The sequence below is a fragment of the Perca fluviatilis genome, chromosome 1 (assembly GCF_010015445.1).
Source record: "Perca fluviatilis chromosome 1, GENO_Pfluv_1.0, whole genome shotgun sequence".
NCBI classification, from domain to species: Eukaryota; Metazoa; Chordata; class Actinopteri; order Perciformes; family Percidae; genus Perca; species Perca fluviatilis.
The window spans coordinates 17,278,441-17,293,979 of record NC_053112.1 but is presented as its reverse complement, the minus strand read 5'-3'; the positions used below and the strand labels follow the sequence as shown (position 1 = coordinate 17,293,979).

General features: G+C 43.1%; 1 protein-coding gene across 1 annotated transcript; it reads left to right on the top strand.

The window, feature by feature from the left end:
• The first annotated feature begins 2,506 nt into the window (after positions 1–2,506).
• On the top strand, positions 2,507–7,014 carry LOC120569451. The gene is made up of 5 exons (XM_039817320.1): positions 2,507–2,576; positions 2,661–2,732; positions 2,828–3,779; positions 5,804–6,828; positions 6,911–7,014. The coding sequence occupies exons 2-4, from the start codon at positions 2,663–2,665 to the stop codon at positions 6,045–6,047; spliced, it is 1,266 nt and encodes a 421-aa protein (XP_039673254.1). The 5' UTR covers positions 2,507–2,576; positions 2,661–2,662; the 3' UTR covers positions 6,048–6,828; positions 6,911–7,014.
• Positions 7,015–15,539: the final 8,525 nt, after the last annotated feature.

The following is a 15,539-nucleotide window of genomic DNA, read 5'->3' as shown; positions in this document are numbered from 1 at the left end:
CTCTGATTTCAGGTTTACTCCAGGTCACAGACAAAGGTCGTTTCACATGGTAGTGCCTATTCGGTTCAAGTTTACATTTCCTTTGTTCTAATCACGTCTGGCCCTAGCAGGGAGTGGCTCCCCAAAAGCAGAAACAATAGTTACCTTTCCTGTGGGTACAATGAGTCTTCTTCATATGCTAAATGTCAGACATGACCTGATTAATTCTTTAGAAGCTAGGTTTTGGGTGAGGCAGTCAAATGCTGATTAGTGTAGTTATTTGATTAGATCTACCTGCAAGCTGCATAACCAAAAGTACATTGTTTTAACTTTTTTAACTTCAACAATATACAGATCAGTCTCAGGTTGAAACTTGTAGTTCTGAAAGTTAAGTTGCACAACTTAATGTAATGCTTGTGTATGTTTAATGTATCCCTTATAGACAGTCATTACACGGCCCCTGAATATGACTAAGGCTCGGACGTTTAGCTATCTTTTATATGATTTAGAGTTAGTTGGCAGATTACATTTTGGTTCGATGACAAGTCTCCAGCTTTATATTCCCAGTCGAGATTTCAGTACCATTTAGGCAAAAAATAAAACTAACCGTTTCCTCTGGCGTTTCCATATTTTTTTTGTGGATGACCGCGAAAAAAAAGTATGACCCTTCGCTAAGCCACGCCCGAAACCCGCCACAGGCCAATCGTGGCTTAGCAACCGTAACTAGGCACATGAGTGTTGTGCAAAACCGACCTGGTATCCTAAAAGTTTGGATAGGGTGGTGGAATTTGTTCCCTTCCCGAAACCCAAGGGGAGAAATACCGGGCGTGTATCGAGCAGTGTGGGAGGCCCCATTCACAACTAAATGTCGACAAGATTAACAAAAACACCTAGCTAGCTACGTTTGCTCCAAGGCTAGAACACGCTAATGTTAGCTAGCTAGCTAACTCAGCACAACATTGCTTGGAAATAATGACGGTTCTTTGTTCATAATGCATATATTTGAACGTAAAATAAAGGACAATTCCGGCGCAAAACGAAACTAGGGGATAATAACAGATGTGTACCCACTCGACCGTTCTCTGGGACATGTTTTCATGCTAATCGCATGTGTTTGTAGTTTGAAACAAGCTAGCGCGGACCGCTGATTAGCTTACAACACTAGTATTCGGGCACAGGGAAAGTAAAAACAGATGGGACTCGGGGAGGGAGATTGATGTTCCGACTGTTGAATCAGAGGATGAGCGAAGTGATACCGAGATGTGGAGAAACAGGCCAAGGAGAGCTAGGCAGCCCAGGCGTGTCTACACTATGACCAGCTAGGCCAGTCAACCTTTCAACAGCTGAAGACCTGCCATGTTGGTGTGAAGACGTCCCCAGGAACTGCCTGTGACTTTTCTACCAGATCATCATTTGTGTATCCTTTTTATCATGGATGGATATAAAAAAAAAAAAAAAAAACAGAGACAATCTTATTTGTTAGTTTATATTTAATGCTTATCCATTACAAGTTACAGTTCATGGTAGTACTATAATACAGAACAGGTAATCTGGACAGTTATTTAAGTAATAAGGACAGAAGTGGGTTATTATCCTAGTATATTGGAGTTAAGACAGTAGTGTAATATACAAACTCCGATAAACACAGAGGCACTGTAAATATGTTGCAGTTACATTGTGTTTCAGGCATCATACTGTATATTTTCAATGGCTAAATACTACTATCTTTGATCTATCTATCTATGCTGTTACTTAGTCATTACAAATGCTGATTGATGTTAAAATAAATAACTGTTTATGTAACAGTATGACTATATTTTGATTATTACTATATAATATACATTGTGTTTTGTTGTGCACAGGAGATAATGAAGAAGACAACCAACTTCTTTCCCAGAAAGACTATGGTGTCTTTCAGGAAGGGTCCATCAGGCCATCTGCGGCAGGATCCCTCTGACGAGGCCATGCAGATCAAAAAGAACCCTTCTCTTCAGGACAAGTCTCCCACTCAGAGACATGACCTTGTGAAGACCAATGCTCTCACTGTGGTCTTTGAGCGGGGAGGGGATGTGTCTGACCGACTGGAGGTGATGGGGGAGTATGTGCTGCAGTTTGGCAAGTACAAGGGTAAATTGTTTAGGTGGCTCCTGGAAAACGATGTTGGCTACACCATCTACCTTATGAAAAAGGTAGAAGAGGAGGAGAGAGATGGGACCTTCAACCCTCAGGGACACAACAAGGACAGCCTGCTGTCATTTCTGGACTATGCCAGGAGCTTCCAGGAAATTAGGGACCTGAGGGAGTATCTAGCTTCCAGGCTGCCTGCGCCACCAGTGGCATCAGAGGGTGACAATACTGTCGGCTTTGGATCCAGGGCAAAGGATACCTGGAGGCAGATCTGGGAGAGCAGGGCAGATGGATATGCTGCCTTCATCGTAGAAGTAAAGTGCATCAAAAACAGCAAGATGTACAGCCTGCAGCAATACATCCTCAAGCAGCAGAGGGCTGAGTCGGGGGGGAGGGGGTGTCCTGCCCACCACCTGCAGGAGTCTCCACTACATCAGCTGCACCTACACCGCCTACATCTAGCACTCTAGGTCAGTTCACAAAAATATGCAAATACAGATTTTTAGTATTTTATGAACCTGACACACAATAAATGTTATTGTTTCATCTTCTAGCGATGGAGGAAGACAAGGAGTTGGAGAGGGGGATGCTGAATCTGTCTCCCTGTAAATTTGCCACTGAACTAAGTAGGTGGATATAGTTTAATTAACAGAGTGTTTTTTAAACTCTTACTGTTTATGATAGTACTGTAGTCTAATCTAGTAGTCACCTGTGCTTTCAGGGCCAGCAGCAGCAGTCTCCAGAGCCCTGGCTGTGTCTCCACCAACAGGTTTTTCTCCAGCACCGTCTGTCCCTTTAGATGTCCCACACCAGCCTGCAGCCTCTGTCCCTGGCTATGCTCAGGATGTAGCGCAGTGGAACTGCTCCCACCAGCAGAAAATTTGGATGAAGACTGAGCTGGAGGCGTTGGGTCTGTGGCCAGGGTCACGTCCTGTTCGTCATCCTATGAACATGCTGTCACTGTGGCGTAATCCACCTCAGCCTGAGCTCATAGACTCAATCTCTGAGCTGCCGTCACCTAAATACTGTCAGCTTCATCCTTTTTTCATTTGGAAGCCGGAGCACACAATCATGGAGAGGGTAAGGAACAATTACATCTTGCCCTGCCTTCATGATTGTCCCAACCCTCAGGTAGCTTCTTCCGGCGTTGGAAGGCCAAGGGTTATTATTGGCACCAGCGGCCAGTACTATATTTTAGCCTCTCGGCTCACCTGCAAGGCCTGTAGGAAGTACTGGCATGCTGACAAGACCCAGTGGCTGGAGAAGCTACCGGAGCACTTCAGCAACATTGTTCCGGCTTTCCTTACCCACAAAAAGGCCATCTGCAAATCTGTAATGGATGAGATGAGGCGCAGCGGCAGATCACCGGAGGACATGGCTAAGCAGCTGACGGAGGCACTCCACCTTAAATATGAGAGAGCTCACCTGGCCTACCTGCTCAGTGTACAGAACGTCAGGGATGCTGAGGCAGGAGTTTACGGCCAGAGAACCATCACTGGGCTTCTCAGACAGGCAGACACTCAGGCTCCATTCGGTGGATACTCCGTTGCTGACGGCTGGTGTGGAGTGTCTATTTCTTCTCACTACCTGGTCGACTGCCTGGTCCGTGAGTTTCAACGGCAGGAGCAGCTCCTCACTCTCTTGCTACAGGGAACCTTTGGACAAGTACTCAGGTCAGATCATACTCGGAAAGTGGCTAGGAAGGTGGTGCTGTCGTCCGGCACAATGTCTTCCTATGCCATAATGAACGCGAACTGTGTTGTTTGTTTATTGTTGTCTTCATGTCCAGTTTTTATTACTTAATTTGCAGTTCATTGTGTAATCTGACTCTCCTTTTTAATAGTCCATATAAATAACAAAAAACACAAATAGTATAGTAAACTAACAGTATATCCTTTTAAACTGTAAATTTAATAAGACTCACTGTTTAAAAAAAACATATTGTATTGCCTCTTTCCAGTATTTATTCACCAGGCTTTTTACAAAGTATCCCATTCAAAATAGTTAATGATCATTTCACCTACCTTGGTCTGACTATACCTAAGGATCCAAAACTAATATTTAAATTAAATTTCGCAGAATTTATTTCAAAATTAAAACAAAATATTGAATGTTGGAAAATTCTTCCCTTATCAATGATCGGACGCATAAACTCAAAATGATCGCCCTTACCAAATTTTTATACTTATGCCAAAACTCCCCATTTATCTCACCGCAGCCTTTTTTAAAGACTTGGACTCAATTATCCTGTCCTATATTTGGAATGGCAAAAATGCCAGGATTTCAAAGGCACACATGCAGAAGTCTAGATTAGAGGGAGGGTTGGACCTGCCTGTATTTAAACACTATTACTGGGCTGCCAATGTTAGGGCATTCATGTTCTGGCAACAGGGATCCTTGGATAATCAGACGCTTGCAACCCCCTTGTGGCTTAAGATGGAGGCCAACTCTGTGAATAACTCTTCATTGCCAGCTATGTTATTTTCCAAGTTTGAAAAGCCAGAGTCCTATAAGAATTTATGCTTTGTGGTAAAACAGTCAGTAAGAATTTTAAACCAGGTTAGGGTCTTTCTAAAACTACCAAATACATCAGTACAAACACCTATATGCTTTAACCATAGTTTTCTGCCTCCCTGGCATGACATATCGTACCATGACTGGAGAAAGAAGGGCTTGGTCTCACTTAATAATCTGTACATTGACGGTAAATTTGCATCATTCAGCCAACTGAAAGGAAAATATAATCTCTCCAATTCCCATTTATTTCGGTATTTGCAGGTTAGGCATTACGCCCAATCAAAAATTGAAGATTTTCAAAATCTACCCCTGGAGCATGAAATTTATGATATTTGTAAGAGCCCTCCTTTCTCAAAGCGTCTTATTTTGAGAATTGTATGTCTATTTGATGACTGTATTGCGGCGCACACTGTGAAAACTAGGGATACTTGTAAAGAAGAGTTAGGTGTGGAGCTATCCGAATCCATGTGGAACACCTGTTTGTCTAATATTCATTCCTGCTCTATAAACAGTAGACACCAATTAATTCAATTTAAAATTGTCCATCGCTTACACTATTCCAAAGTCAGATTACATAGAATATATCCATCAGTTTCCCCAGTGTGTGACAGATGTAATGTGTCAGAGGGTACACTGTCCCATGCTTTTTGGTCCTGCTCCTCATTGGCAAACTTTTGGTCTAAAATATTTGACTGGTATTCCAAAGCATATCAGAGGCCCCTTCAGCCCGAGCCTGGACTTGCTGTTTTTGGCTGCTCACAAATAACAAAGGCAATTCCAACTATAATGCAGCAACCATTGGAACTGGGACTGATAGTTGCCAAGAGACTAATATTGAGGGAATGGAAGTCTCCCTCTCCTCCCTCCTTTCAGGTATGGATCACCGATATGCTATCCATAATACAAATGGAAAAACTCCGCACTAGTCAAAGGGACACGTTTTCCCGTTCTTGGAACCCATTCCTAACTCATTTTGAAAAAGCTAAAATACAGTAAACTAATTATGTTCCTGTATCAACAACCTTTCCTCCTACCGCTGCACTAAGTATGACTGTAACAACTGGCAATAGCTGCATCTGAGCCCTGTTTGTTTGTTTGTTTAATTTGAAAAATATAATAAATAGAATATAAAAAAAACATATTGTAGTGGCTCTAATGAAATTAATTTTCAATGTTTTAGGGACTGCTGTGCTGCCTTCGAGGTCCTGGACCCTGGTCATCAGGAGCACCTGCTGTGGGACTGCTGGAGGACGTCAGAGGCCACCGTGGCGAAGGCGACCTCTGGCAACCTGGCCAACAACAGTGCCTCGAGGAGCAAGTTTAACAAAGACATTGCCATCGAGTTAGACTTGTTTCACTGCATGAGGCGCTTTACCAGGGAGTGTGTGTCTGAACATCAGCCTCTGTTCAGCTCCTTCTGCTAGTTCCTCTGCAGCATTTGTTGTGGTGGACCAGAGGGATCTACAAAGGCTCACAGAGGCATACACCTTCTGTGGAATCTCTCCTGCAAATCCGACAAAGCAGCACATAAGAGAGCACTGCAGGACAAAGGTGCCACAGCCGAGGGAGCTGCTGCAGAGGGTTGAAGATATGTTGCACCACTTCTACCTGGCAAAGGACGCCAATGATGTGCCCCTGTTTAAGGCCTCCATGCTGAAGTTGTGGAGGATCCAACGCGTCCACATCCTGAGAGGCTGCCTGAGCGACCCTGACGTGGGGGAGGGAATTCTGTACAGGTATGGTGGCACCTCAACTACAACAAGGGTGCAGGAGCCGCTGTACCTGTTACGATTCCAGTGAGAGGCACCTCTCAGCAGGAGGGCTTCCACTAAGCCCAGTTGGTGACAGGCAACCAGGTGTCCTGTGAACTTTTCCAGGCCCAGGCAATGACTGGAGTGGTGCGGTGGAACTTCCAGAGGCTGGTGGACCTGAAACAGCCTGGAGCTGCCAGCTGTGTTCGACTCCCTGTTAATTTCAGGACTGAACACAGCCTCTGTCAAGGTGACAGGCCAAGCTAAATATCCCAGGCTGCAAAATACAAACAGGGACACAGGGGAGAGATTTGGACTGCAGTTTGTGGAGCCAGGTTGTCGTCCTGTTGTGTTGAACTGGGACAAGCACAAGGTACAGCCCAACATCTCAGCTGCTGTAGCCATGGAGACAGAGGATCACTGCCCTACTGCTATGGTGGGCACAGACTCTCAGGTAATCCAGACTAAACACTCACTGTCAATCACTGACCGTCCGACAGACTGACTAAATTGCTATATTTGATGTCATATTTCAGGAGACCAGTGATGAGCCAGTTGGAGCGGTGCCCATCCTATCTTTCCTGCAGGGCTCTGAAACCGTTTCCCAATCCCAGCAATCCCAGCACTGTGTTTAAGCTAAGGTTACACTGTGTTTAAACTAAGGTTACACTGTGTTTAAGCTATGTTACACTGTGTTTAAGCTATGGTTACACTGTGTTTAAGCTATGTTACACTGTGTTTAAGCTAAGGTTACACTGTGTTTAAGCTAAGGTTACACTGTGTTTAAGCTAAGGTTACACTGTGTTTAAGCTATGGTTACACTGTGTTTAAGCTATGTTACACTGTGTTTAAGCTATGTTACACTGTGTTTAAGCTAAGGTTACACTGTGTTTAAGCTATGGTTACACTGTGTTTAAGCTATGTTACACTGTGTTTAAGCTATGTTACACTGTGTTTAAGCTAAGGTTACACTGTGTTTAAGCTATGTTACACTGTGTTTAAGCTAAGGTTACACTGTGTTTAAGCTATGGTTACACTGTGTTTAAGCTAAGGTTACACTGTGTTTAAGCTAAGGTTACACTGTGTTTAAGCTATGGTTACACTGTGTTTAAGCTAAGGTTACACTGTGTTTAAGCTAAGGTTACACTGTGTTTAAGCTAAGGTTACACTGTGTTTAAACTATGTTACACTGTGTTTAAGCTATGGTTACACTGTGTTTAAGCTATGTTACACTGTGTTTAAGCTAAGGTTACACTGTGTTTAAGCTATGCTACAAGAAGTTTAGGTTTTGAGGCTTTGGTCTAAGCATTTGTTTTTAGTTGTGTAAGCAATGGACAAAAACTGTATATATTTTTTATATATTTTTTTATATTTATTTGTTACATTTTATTTTACAAAGTGTGTTAATTTTTATTGTATGTTTTAGATTTTTATTGTGTTTTAGATCTTTATTTGGTGTGTTTTAGAATTAGGTAGTTTTTTAATAAAATATCTTGAAAGCATCACTGTGTCTTTATTTGATTGAGGAAGTAAAAATGAAATAAAATTAAACATATAAATTTATATAGTGCTTTGGAATTTTGTATCATTATATAATATACTATTAAGTTAAATTCAACTTTTACCAGTAGCAGCATGTAAAAGTATTATTGTCATAACCTTCAAATCATGAGGTCTTATCATATTGTTTCCACATCATTTAAAAAAAAAAATATAGAATTAAATTTAACATTAAACGGTTAAAAACTTTATATATAATTGTTTTGTGTAATACAGACATGCTGTAGCATAATACTCTGAAACAAATACAGGACAATTTGTTTGGGTAAGGGGGGATTTGAACTAGAGTCCGGATCGGGCCGAATTTTTCTGTCCGAGCCTGGCCCGCGTCCGACAGGCATTAAGAAATGTATGTCCGAGCCCGACCCGAGCCCGAAAAAATCTCATCTTTTTTCCTCTCATACTAATGACACATGTAGGCTACGTTTATTTGTGTGGAAAGCCCTTTTTTTATTAAGCGATTGTAGGAAGGCATTCGGAAATGTCAACAGATGAGCGCATCAGCGCACACGGGGCAACAAGCGCACGTTAATCAGCTGTTAAAATGTTCAGTGTGTTTCCGACTGTGATCAGAAAACCAGGGGAGACTCATTACCTCCAGGGCCCACGTTAGAACATGAATATCCACCAACTCTACTCCGGTTGCACAACACGTCTGCTTCCTCTTTTTCTCTCTCTTTTCTGCCCACTTACCACACACTCACACACACACACACACGCACTGAGCTCTCTTAAAAGGAGCTGCAGCACCATTTTACAACAAATTCCTTATCACGCTGATGTGACCGAGCCCGACCCGACCCGAACCATAATTTCTAAATATCTGTCCGAACCCGGCCCGGCCCGTCGGGACCCATCGGGACCCGTCGGCCTCGGGTCGGGTATCCATGCCTTAATTTGAACCCTGTTCTTTTGGAGAGGCTTCCGGTCAGGAAAACATTTTTTTTTTCTTTCCCTTTTTTTTTATGAAAAGTCTTCTACATCTATACGCGACTGGCCCGGCTCTCCCGGGTGAAGTCCTGTGTTTTAGCCATCCACCACCCCAACCTATCTGCTTACGCAGTCCCCCGTTCCTTTATACTACTCGCTACGGCGGAAATTGGAGGTTAAGGCGGCCGATTTGCGTTGATATACACGCTAAAATGCGATTATGCGTCTTGATAACACGCCAAAACGGCATAAAAATTGGCGTGTCATACATACATATGCCAATTCATGAGATCAGTCTGATCCTACCAAGCGCTAATGCTACCAATGCTTTAGCTGAACTTTACAGAGCCATCAGTGGCCATCAGTGGCCATCAGCTCCACAGCGCACATCTGGATGGACTATTTATTGTTGCTGGTGATTAAAACCACGCAAATCTCAAGAAAGTTCTTATATTCTACTTTCACCTCACGGTGAATAGTAATTACACTTTATGTATTAGTTGTGTGTGCACTAAATGTAGCCTGTCTCGTATGTCGGTTTTATATATTGTCGTTTTTATATAATGTTTTTACATAATGTCTGTTGTGTCATGATGTCATCATGGCAGCCCGTGCTTCTTATTGTTCTGTGTGTTTTTGTTTGTTTTCCCTCCTGTGCTGATGACCGTGAGCTGTGGGCGTGGCTTAGCTGGCAGGTGGCGCCAGGTGAACCTCATTCCCTAATCACCCTCCTGCAGTATTTAAGGCTGGCTCTGTGAGCCACTTGTCGCCAGATTATACAGTCTACTGGTGTGGTATAGTTGCACTCCTGGCTCCCTGTGTTATCTGTGTAACTGGTGTTTTAGCTTGTGTAGCTAAAAGTTGTTTCTGTGTTTATCTCCTGTTGCAGCCTGCCTTGCTTGCTCGTGTTCCTGCCTGCCTTCTTGCTCCTCCCGCCTGCTCCTCTCTCTCTCTGTAAGGATTGGCTTCAGACTCAATTGTTTGGACTCTGGAGGAGGCCTACCACATGGTCGTCACCACCTCTTCACTGGGCACACTCTGGAGAGCGCACTGCACCCACCACTCACCACTGGATTTCGTCGACACGACTCCCCCTTTTTTGCCACCAGCACCATTATTTTATATATTATACGCATTAAATCACTTAATCTTACTTACTGTGTTTTTCGCCTGCTTTTGGGTCCCACCTCCTGAGCCGTTCCATTACCTGTTGTGGCCAATTTGGATGTGTGTGCATGTATAGTGTGTTTGGGTGAATGGTTGGTTGGTTGGTTGGTTTGTTACGTCACGTGCACCTGTGTGTATGTGCTAATCAGCCAGGGTAGGAAGGGAATCACAGGGGAGCCAGAGGGTGAATTAGGTTCTGGGAAGCCACACAGTTTTTTTTCAACCTCAGCTGTGTGATAGTGATGGTTTTTAGATCTTGTTTAATCTTTCTAGTCAGTCTTTTGTATGTGTTTTTTAAATACATTTATACAATAGAGGATTAACTATACGATGACGGAGGACCTCATTTTTTGCAACAGCGAGAGTTGGAAATGGCTTCAAATTCCCTGCAGTGGCATTTTTTTTTTTTTGTGGACAGATTGCCACTATAATGTTTTTATATATTTTAAATGTGTAACACCACTTGAGCCACGGTGAAACATTTTGACTTGACTGCACTCTGTAACCAGTAGGCGTGGCTTGAGAGTGGCCTGTGGGGAAGTGAAGCAAGTGCATTCTGGGAGCTGTCTTTCATCCACATTTTCTGTCTTTTTATCGGTCTAGAAGGCACCAACTTCTAAAAAAACGTCACATTTAATCGCTGACAGGCGCTGTGCAATTCTAGGGCTTTCCCCCTCTAAAGTTCTAGTGTGTAGTTCCACGCTGGCGCTGTTGGCCTTTTGCTATTAGTGTTTTATTGTCACATACACAAACATTTAATGAAATTCATTCTCTGCATTTAACCCATCACTCAAGGGAGCAGTGGGCAGCCATCACAGCGCCCGGGGACCAACTCCAGATCTGAGCGAGTGCCTCGATCAAGGGCACTGACTGGAGAACCTGGTACAAGTTTTTGATGGTGGGGGAAACCGGAGGACCCGGAGGAACCCCACGCAAACACGGGAACGTGCAAACTCCACACAGAAAGGCCTGGAACGACCTGGATTCGAACCCAGAACCTTCTTGCTGTGAGGCCACAGTGCTAACCATTGGGTCGCCATGCTGCCCTCTATGCAGACTTTGTGAATAAACTCAATTTATATTTTGTAACTGGCCTCTCGTCCTGGTTTGTTCTGGACACATACCTGTTTCAATCACTACACAGGGAAGGATGGGTCATGGGTCAATGGGGAATGGAGGTGCTGCTAAGGGGAGTTTTAGATGTCAACTTTTGGAAGACCACTACTCTCTGCATTATACGGCCTCACGTGAATGACTCTGCCCTGTGAGTACTGATGCAGCTGCGTGGATGATGACATTGTGTCATCTGCACAGGGATGCACAGATGACACAATATTGGCATCTGGGAGGCTTTGGGGAGAGGGGGGAGATGGTGGTTTCTTTGCATTTTTTGAAATTTGAAAGACTTTTTGCAGCACTTTATTTATCCACGATTTTTCAAGAACCTGCTTTATTTTGATCAAGACACTGTGGTCCTGGTCCTTTTTCACTGCTCTCTTACAGCGTTTCAGGGCCCTGGACGAATCGTTGAGGCACTTTTTGTAACTGCTGATAATTACGTCTTCATCGGCAACCGTTTTTCTAAAACCAGCCTCAGTGTTTCCCTCCATCTGCACTTTGGTGTCATTGACGATGACATCAATGCTTTTCTGTATACAGTTGTTAGGGACAGAGGTGTAACCCGTGCATGCCTGCAGATTTCTATTTTTCTCTCTCTCCTTAATCAGGTCTGGATTACAGGCCTTAACTTTGTGTTGTGTATGTGTGACGGTTTCACCCAGGTTGATGTTCTTTCGGGTGGCCTCGTTCAGCTCCTCTTTCGTTTCTTTGAGCTCGGACTGTGTTGTTTTCAAATCTTCCTCAACACCTTTGAATGTGCCAGTGTGAAAAGTGTTGTCCTTTTCTTCAGCCCTATCCTGTCTTAATTGTTCATCTTCCTGTTCTACACGTATGTAGTTCATTAAAAAACGTGTATCGCTATTTAATTCATCAATAACATTGTTTTTGTCTTTCAGTGCATTCTGTAAAGCCAAAATCTGTAGTTGTTTAAGTTTAATTAATTCTTCCATTTGCGTATGAGCCTTATTTTCTCTTGCAATGAAATTGTCTCTTTCTTGTAGCTGTTTTTGCAAGTTTTCCACTATTGGTTTGCACGGGACTTGTATCTCCACTTGTAGTGGATGCGGTGTACTAGATCTAAGTTCTTTTAACTCTGCTGCTAGTGTTTCTTTCTGCTCCTCAAGGATCAGTAGATCATGGCTATGGTCTGCTTCCATTCTCAACATAGCAGCGTTCTGTTTTTTCATTGATAGTCTGACTCGCTGCATTTGTATCAGCAACTCACCCTTATCAAGCCTCATTTCATCTGCTTCATCTTGGGTAATATCGAGTTTGATTTCCAGCTTCTTCACCGTCTCTTTGCGAGCTTTCACCTCTTCCGCGAGAGCCGTGACTTTGGTCTGCAAATATTCTATTTGCGAAAGTTTTGATCTAGTTTTGTTATTATGGTTCAACTTTTGTTTTCTCACTTTGAACATGAGCTGATTTATCCTAAACTGGAGTAAGTTGATGTTATTGTGCTGTGGTGCCATTGTGGAGATGGGCGTGGTCTGCGATCAGCTGCAGTAGAGAGAGGTGTGGGGATAGATCAGGAGAACGATGCCAGGTGAGATGTTTGATGCTTGCTGATAATTAAACTCTCCCTTTATATGCTGTAGTGGCCTGGATCTTCAGAGGGCTGCCCCACGCCACAGAGACAGGACTGTGAGATTGTTTTGTTGGATCTTTGTTTAAACATTGTGAGCAACGGGCTGTGCGCCTGGCACTAGCTGGGCAGACGGAGGCACACAGTTGGAAGTTATAAAGTTATGTTGAAAAGTGTACCAGAACTTTAGCAGTCAAAAAATAAACACTGTTTCCTCGAAATGGTCTTGTCTGGGCTGTGATCTGTGCTGAGAGCTGTGGCAGTGAATCCTACACACTGGAACTGTAACATTAACAGACCTCAGTGGTGACATCATAAGGATCATAGGCACTGTTTCATCAAGACATCATAAACATGATACATCATAACATTCTGACACAAGCTGACAGCAGTCAACAAATTTCAAAAATAAACGTGTGTGTGTGTGTGTGTGTGTGTGTGTGTGTGTGTGTGTGTGTTACATTCCAACAGAAGCTGACAGCAGATGTTAAACAAATTTCAAAAATAAACAGTTCCATTCCTGGTGTGTCTTCAGGACTGCCCAGGACAGTATATAATCATTGACATATATATATAATGGACCAATAGACCCCGTTGCTCTGGACGGAGACCAGGGAAGGATATTAAAAGCACTTTCCCGGTGATGGCCAGCTTTACTGCGCAGCCTCCAACTGACAGAGACAACGTAGATGTGACATGAGCAACGTGTCTGAAAGTTGTAAGTCTTCTGGTAGCTGTGCCGAGAGAAATCTCAATCATTCCCAATCTTACAGAGATGGAGAGTGTAGGTATATGTAAGGAGATAACATAGGAACAGGCTAATTATTGATAACTAAAATGCTAGTTAACATTAGTAATTAAACCTAAACAGCTCATGTAAGTCTTATCCTGTACTATACGGTAATTCTCTACTATGTGACACAATCGTTAGCCTATTTTTACAAAAACGTCTGCTACGGAGCCATAACGTGAGGTACAAGGTAATGGAGCCTTTTATACATTGTCGTGTTTCTTTAGAACTAAACAATGGACAAATAGTCTTTAAACGCTTCAGATGTAAAGTTATTCACTGTCAAGTGGCGACAAAATGAATGCTAGTCAGTGGAATGGTAACGGGAGGTGATCTCTTTCTAGCATCAAAATGGCGCCATAGGAGGTTCGAGTTCTGAAGCGAAGCTTACCCCCTTGGTAAATATGCCTTCTATCTGCTGTGCCGTGGGCTGTGATAACAGCAAGTCAAAAAAACTTACGTCGTCCAAGTTTTTGATAAGCGACGCGCCGATGAGCACAATACTACGCGTTGTCGGTGGGGGCGACACGGCACGTATTGTACATTACCCAAAAATATAGAATCAACTTAGCTGAGGAAATTCATCAAACATAGGACTACTGAGTCACATTTTTCGGTATGTATCAACGCTAAACCATGTTTAAGCGACCTTTTATCAATGTATTGGTCAGTGCTTCCCAATCGTAGCACACTGCTGGTGGGGAAACACGCCAGCATCTGATAAAAAGAAGCCAGCCAGCCAGCCAGCTGCTCTCCGGGAGGTTCTGGCTCTGCCGACCGAACACCGGCGTGGAGACTCTGCCGACCGAACCCCGCGGAGCACTCTGCTACCCCCTGTTGCGTGGGCGGCGTATTGCATTTCATGCATCACCCGTGACGCTTGCGTCTACTTGCGTCCGCTGTTTAAACTGTGAAAGGGAGCGCGTCGCTCGCGTTGCTTGTTCGCGTTGCTTGTTCGCGTTGCTTGTTCGCGTTGACTCTGTAAAGGCCCTAACCTTCTGCTATGATCAGTGAACTGTCTACACCAGATGTCGTGCGTACGTTCAAAAAAATGAACTAGTTTTCTAAAACAATTTATTGCGCGTCGCGAACGGAGCGTTTCACTTACCCGGTGTAGCCTTCCTCCACTGTTCATTAATGTGTCACTGGTATAACATACATTAGAACGATGTACATGAGCGCATCTGTACGATGTATGAAATACGTTGGAACGATGTGTGTGTATATATATGTATGTATATGTGTGTGTATATATATGTATGTATATGTGTGTGTATATATATGTATGTATATGTGTGTGTATATATATGTATGTATATGTGTGTGTATATATATGTGTGTGTATATGTGTGTATATATATGTGTGTGTATATGTGTGTGTGTATATATATGTGTGTGTATGTATGTGTGTGTGTGTATATGTGTGTGTGTGTGTGAGAGACAGGAAGACACACACACACACACAGACACAGCACATGCACAGAGGACACACACACACACAGGCAGGCACACACACACACACAGAGACAGAAAGAGAGAGACAAAGAGGCAGACAGCAGCACACAGCAGAGAGGACACACACACACATATATATGTGTATGTATATGTATATATGTATATGGTATATGGTATATGTGAGACAGTGAGCAGTGAGAGAGGAGACATATGTGAGAGATATGGTGAGTATGTGGTATATGTATATGTGAGTATATGTGTATGTATATGTATATGTATATGTATATGTATATGTGTATATGTGTATGGTATGTGTATGTGAGAGTATATATGGAGAGATATATATGTGAGAGACAGTGGTATGTATATGGTATATGGTATATATATGTATATGAAGGAGAGTATATGTATATATGTATATATGTATATATAGTATATGTATATGGTATATGGTGGAGGAGTATATGGAGTATATGTATGGGGAGAGTATATATGGTATATATGGTGGTGGCAGTGGAGGCAGTGCAGGGGCAGTGGTGGTGGCATGGAATGGTGGTAG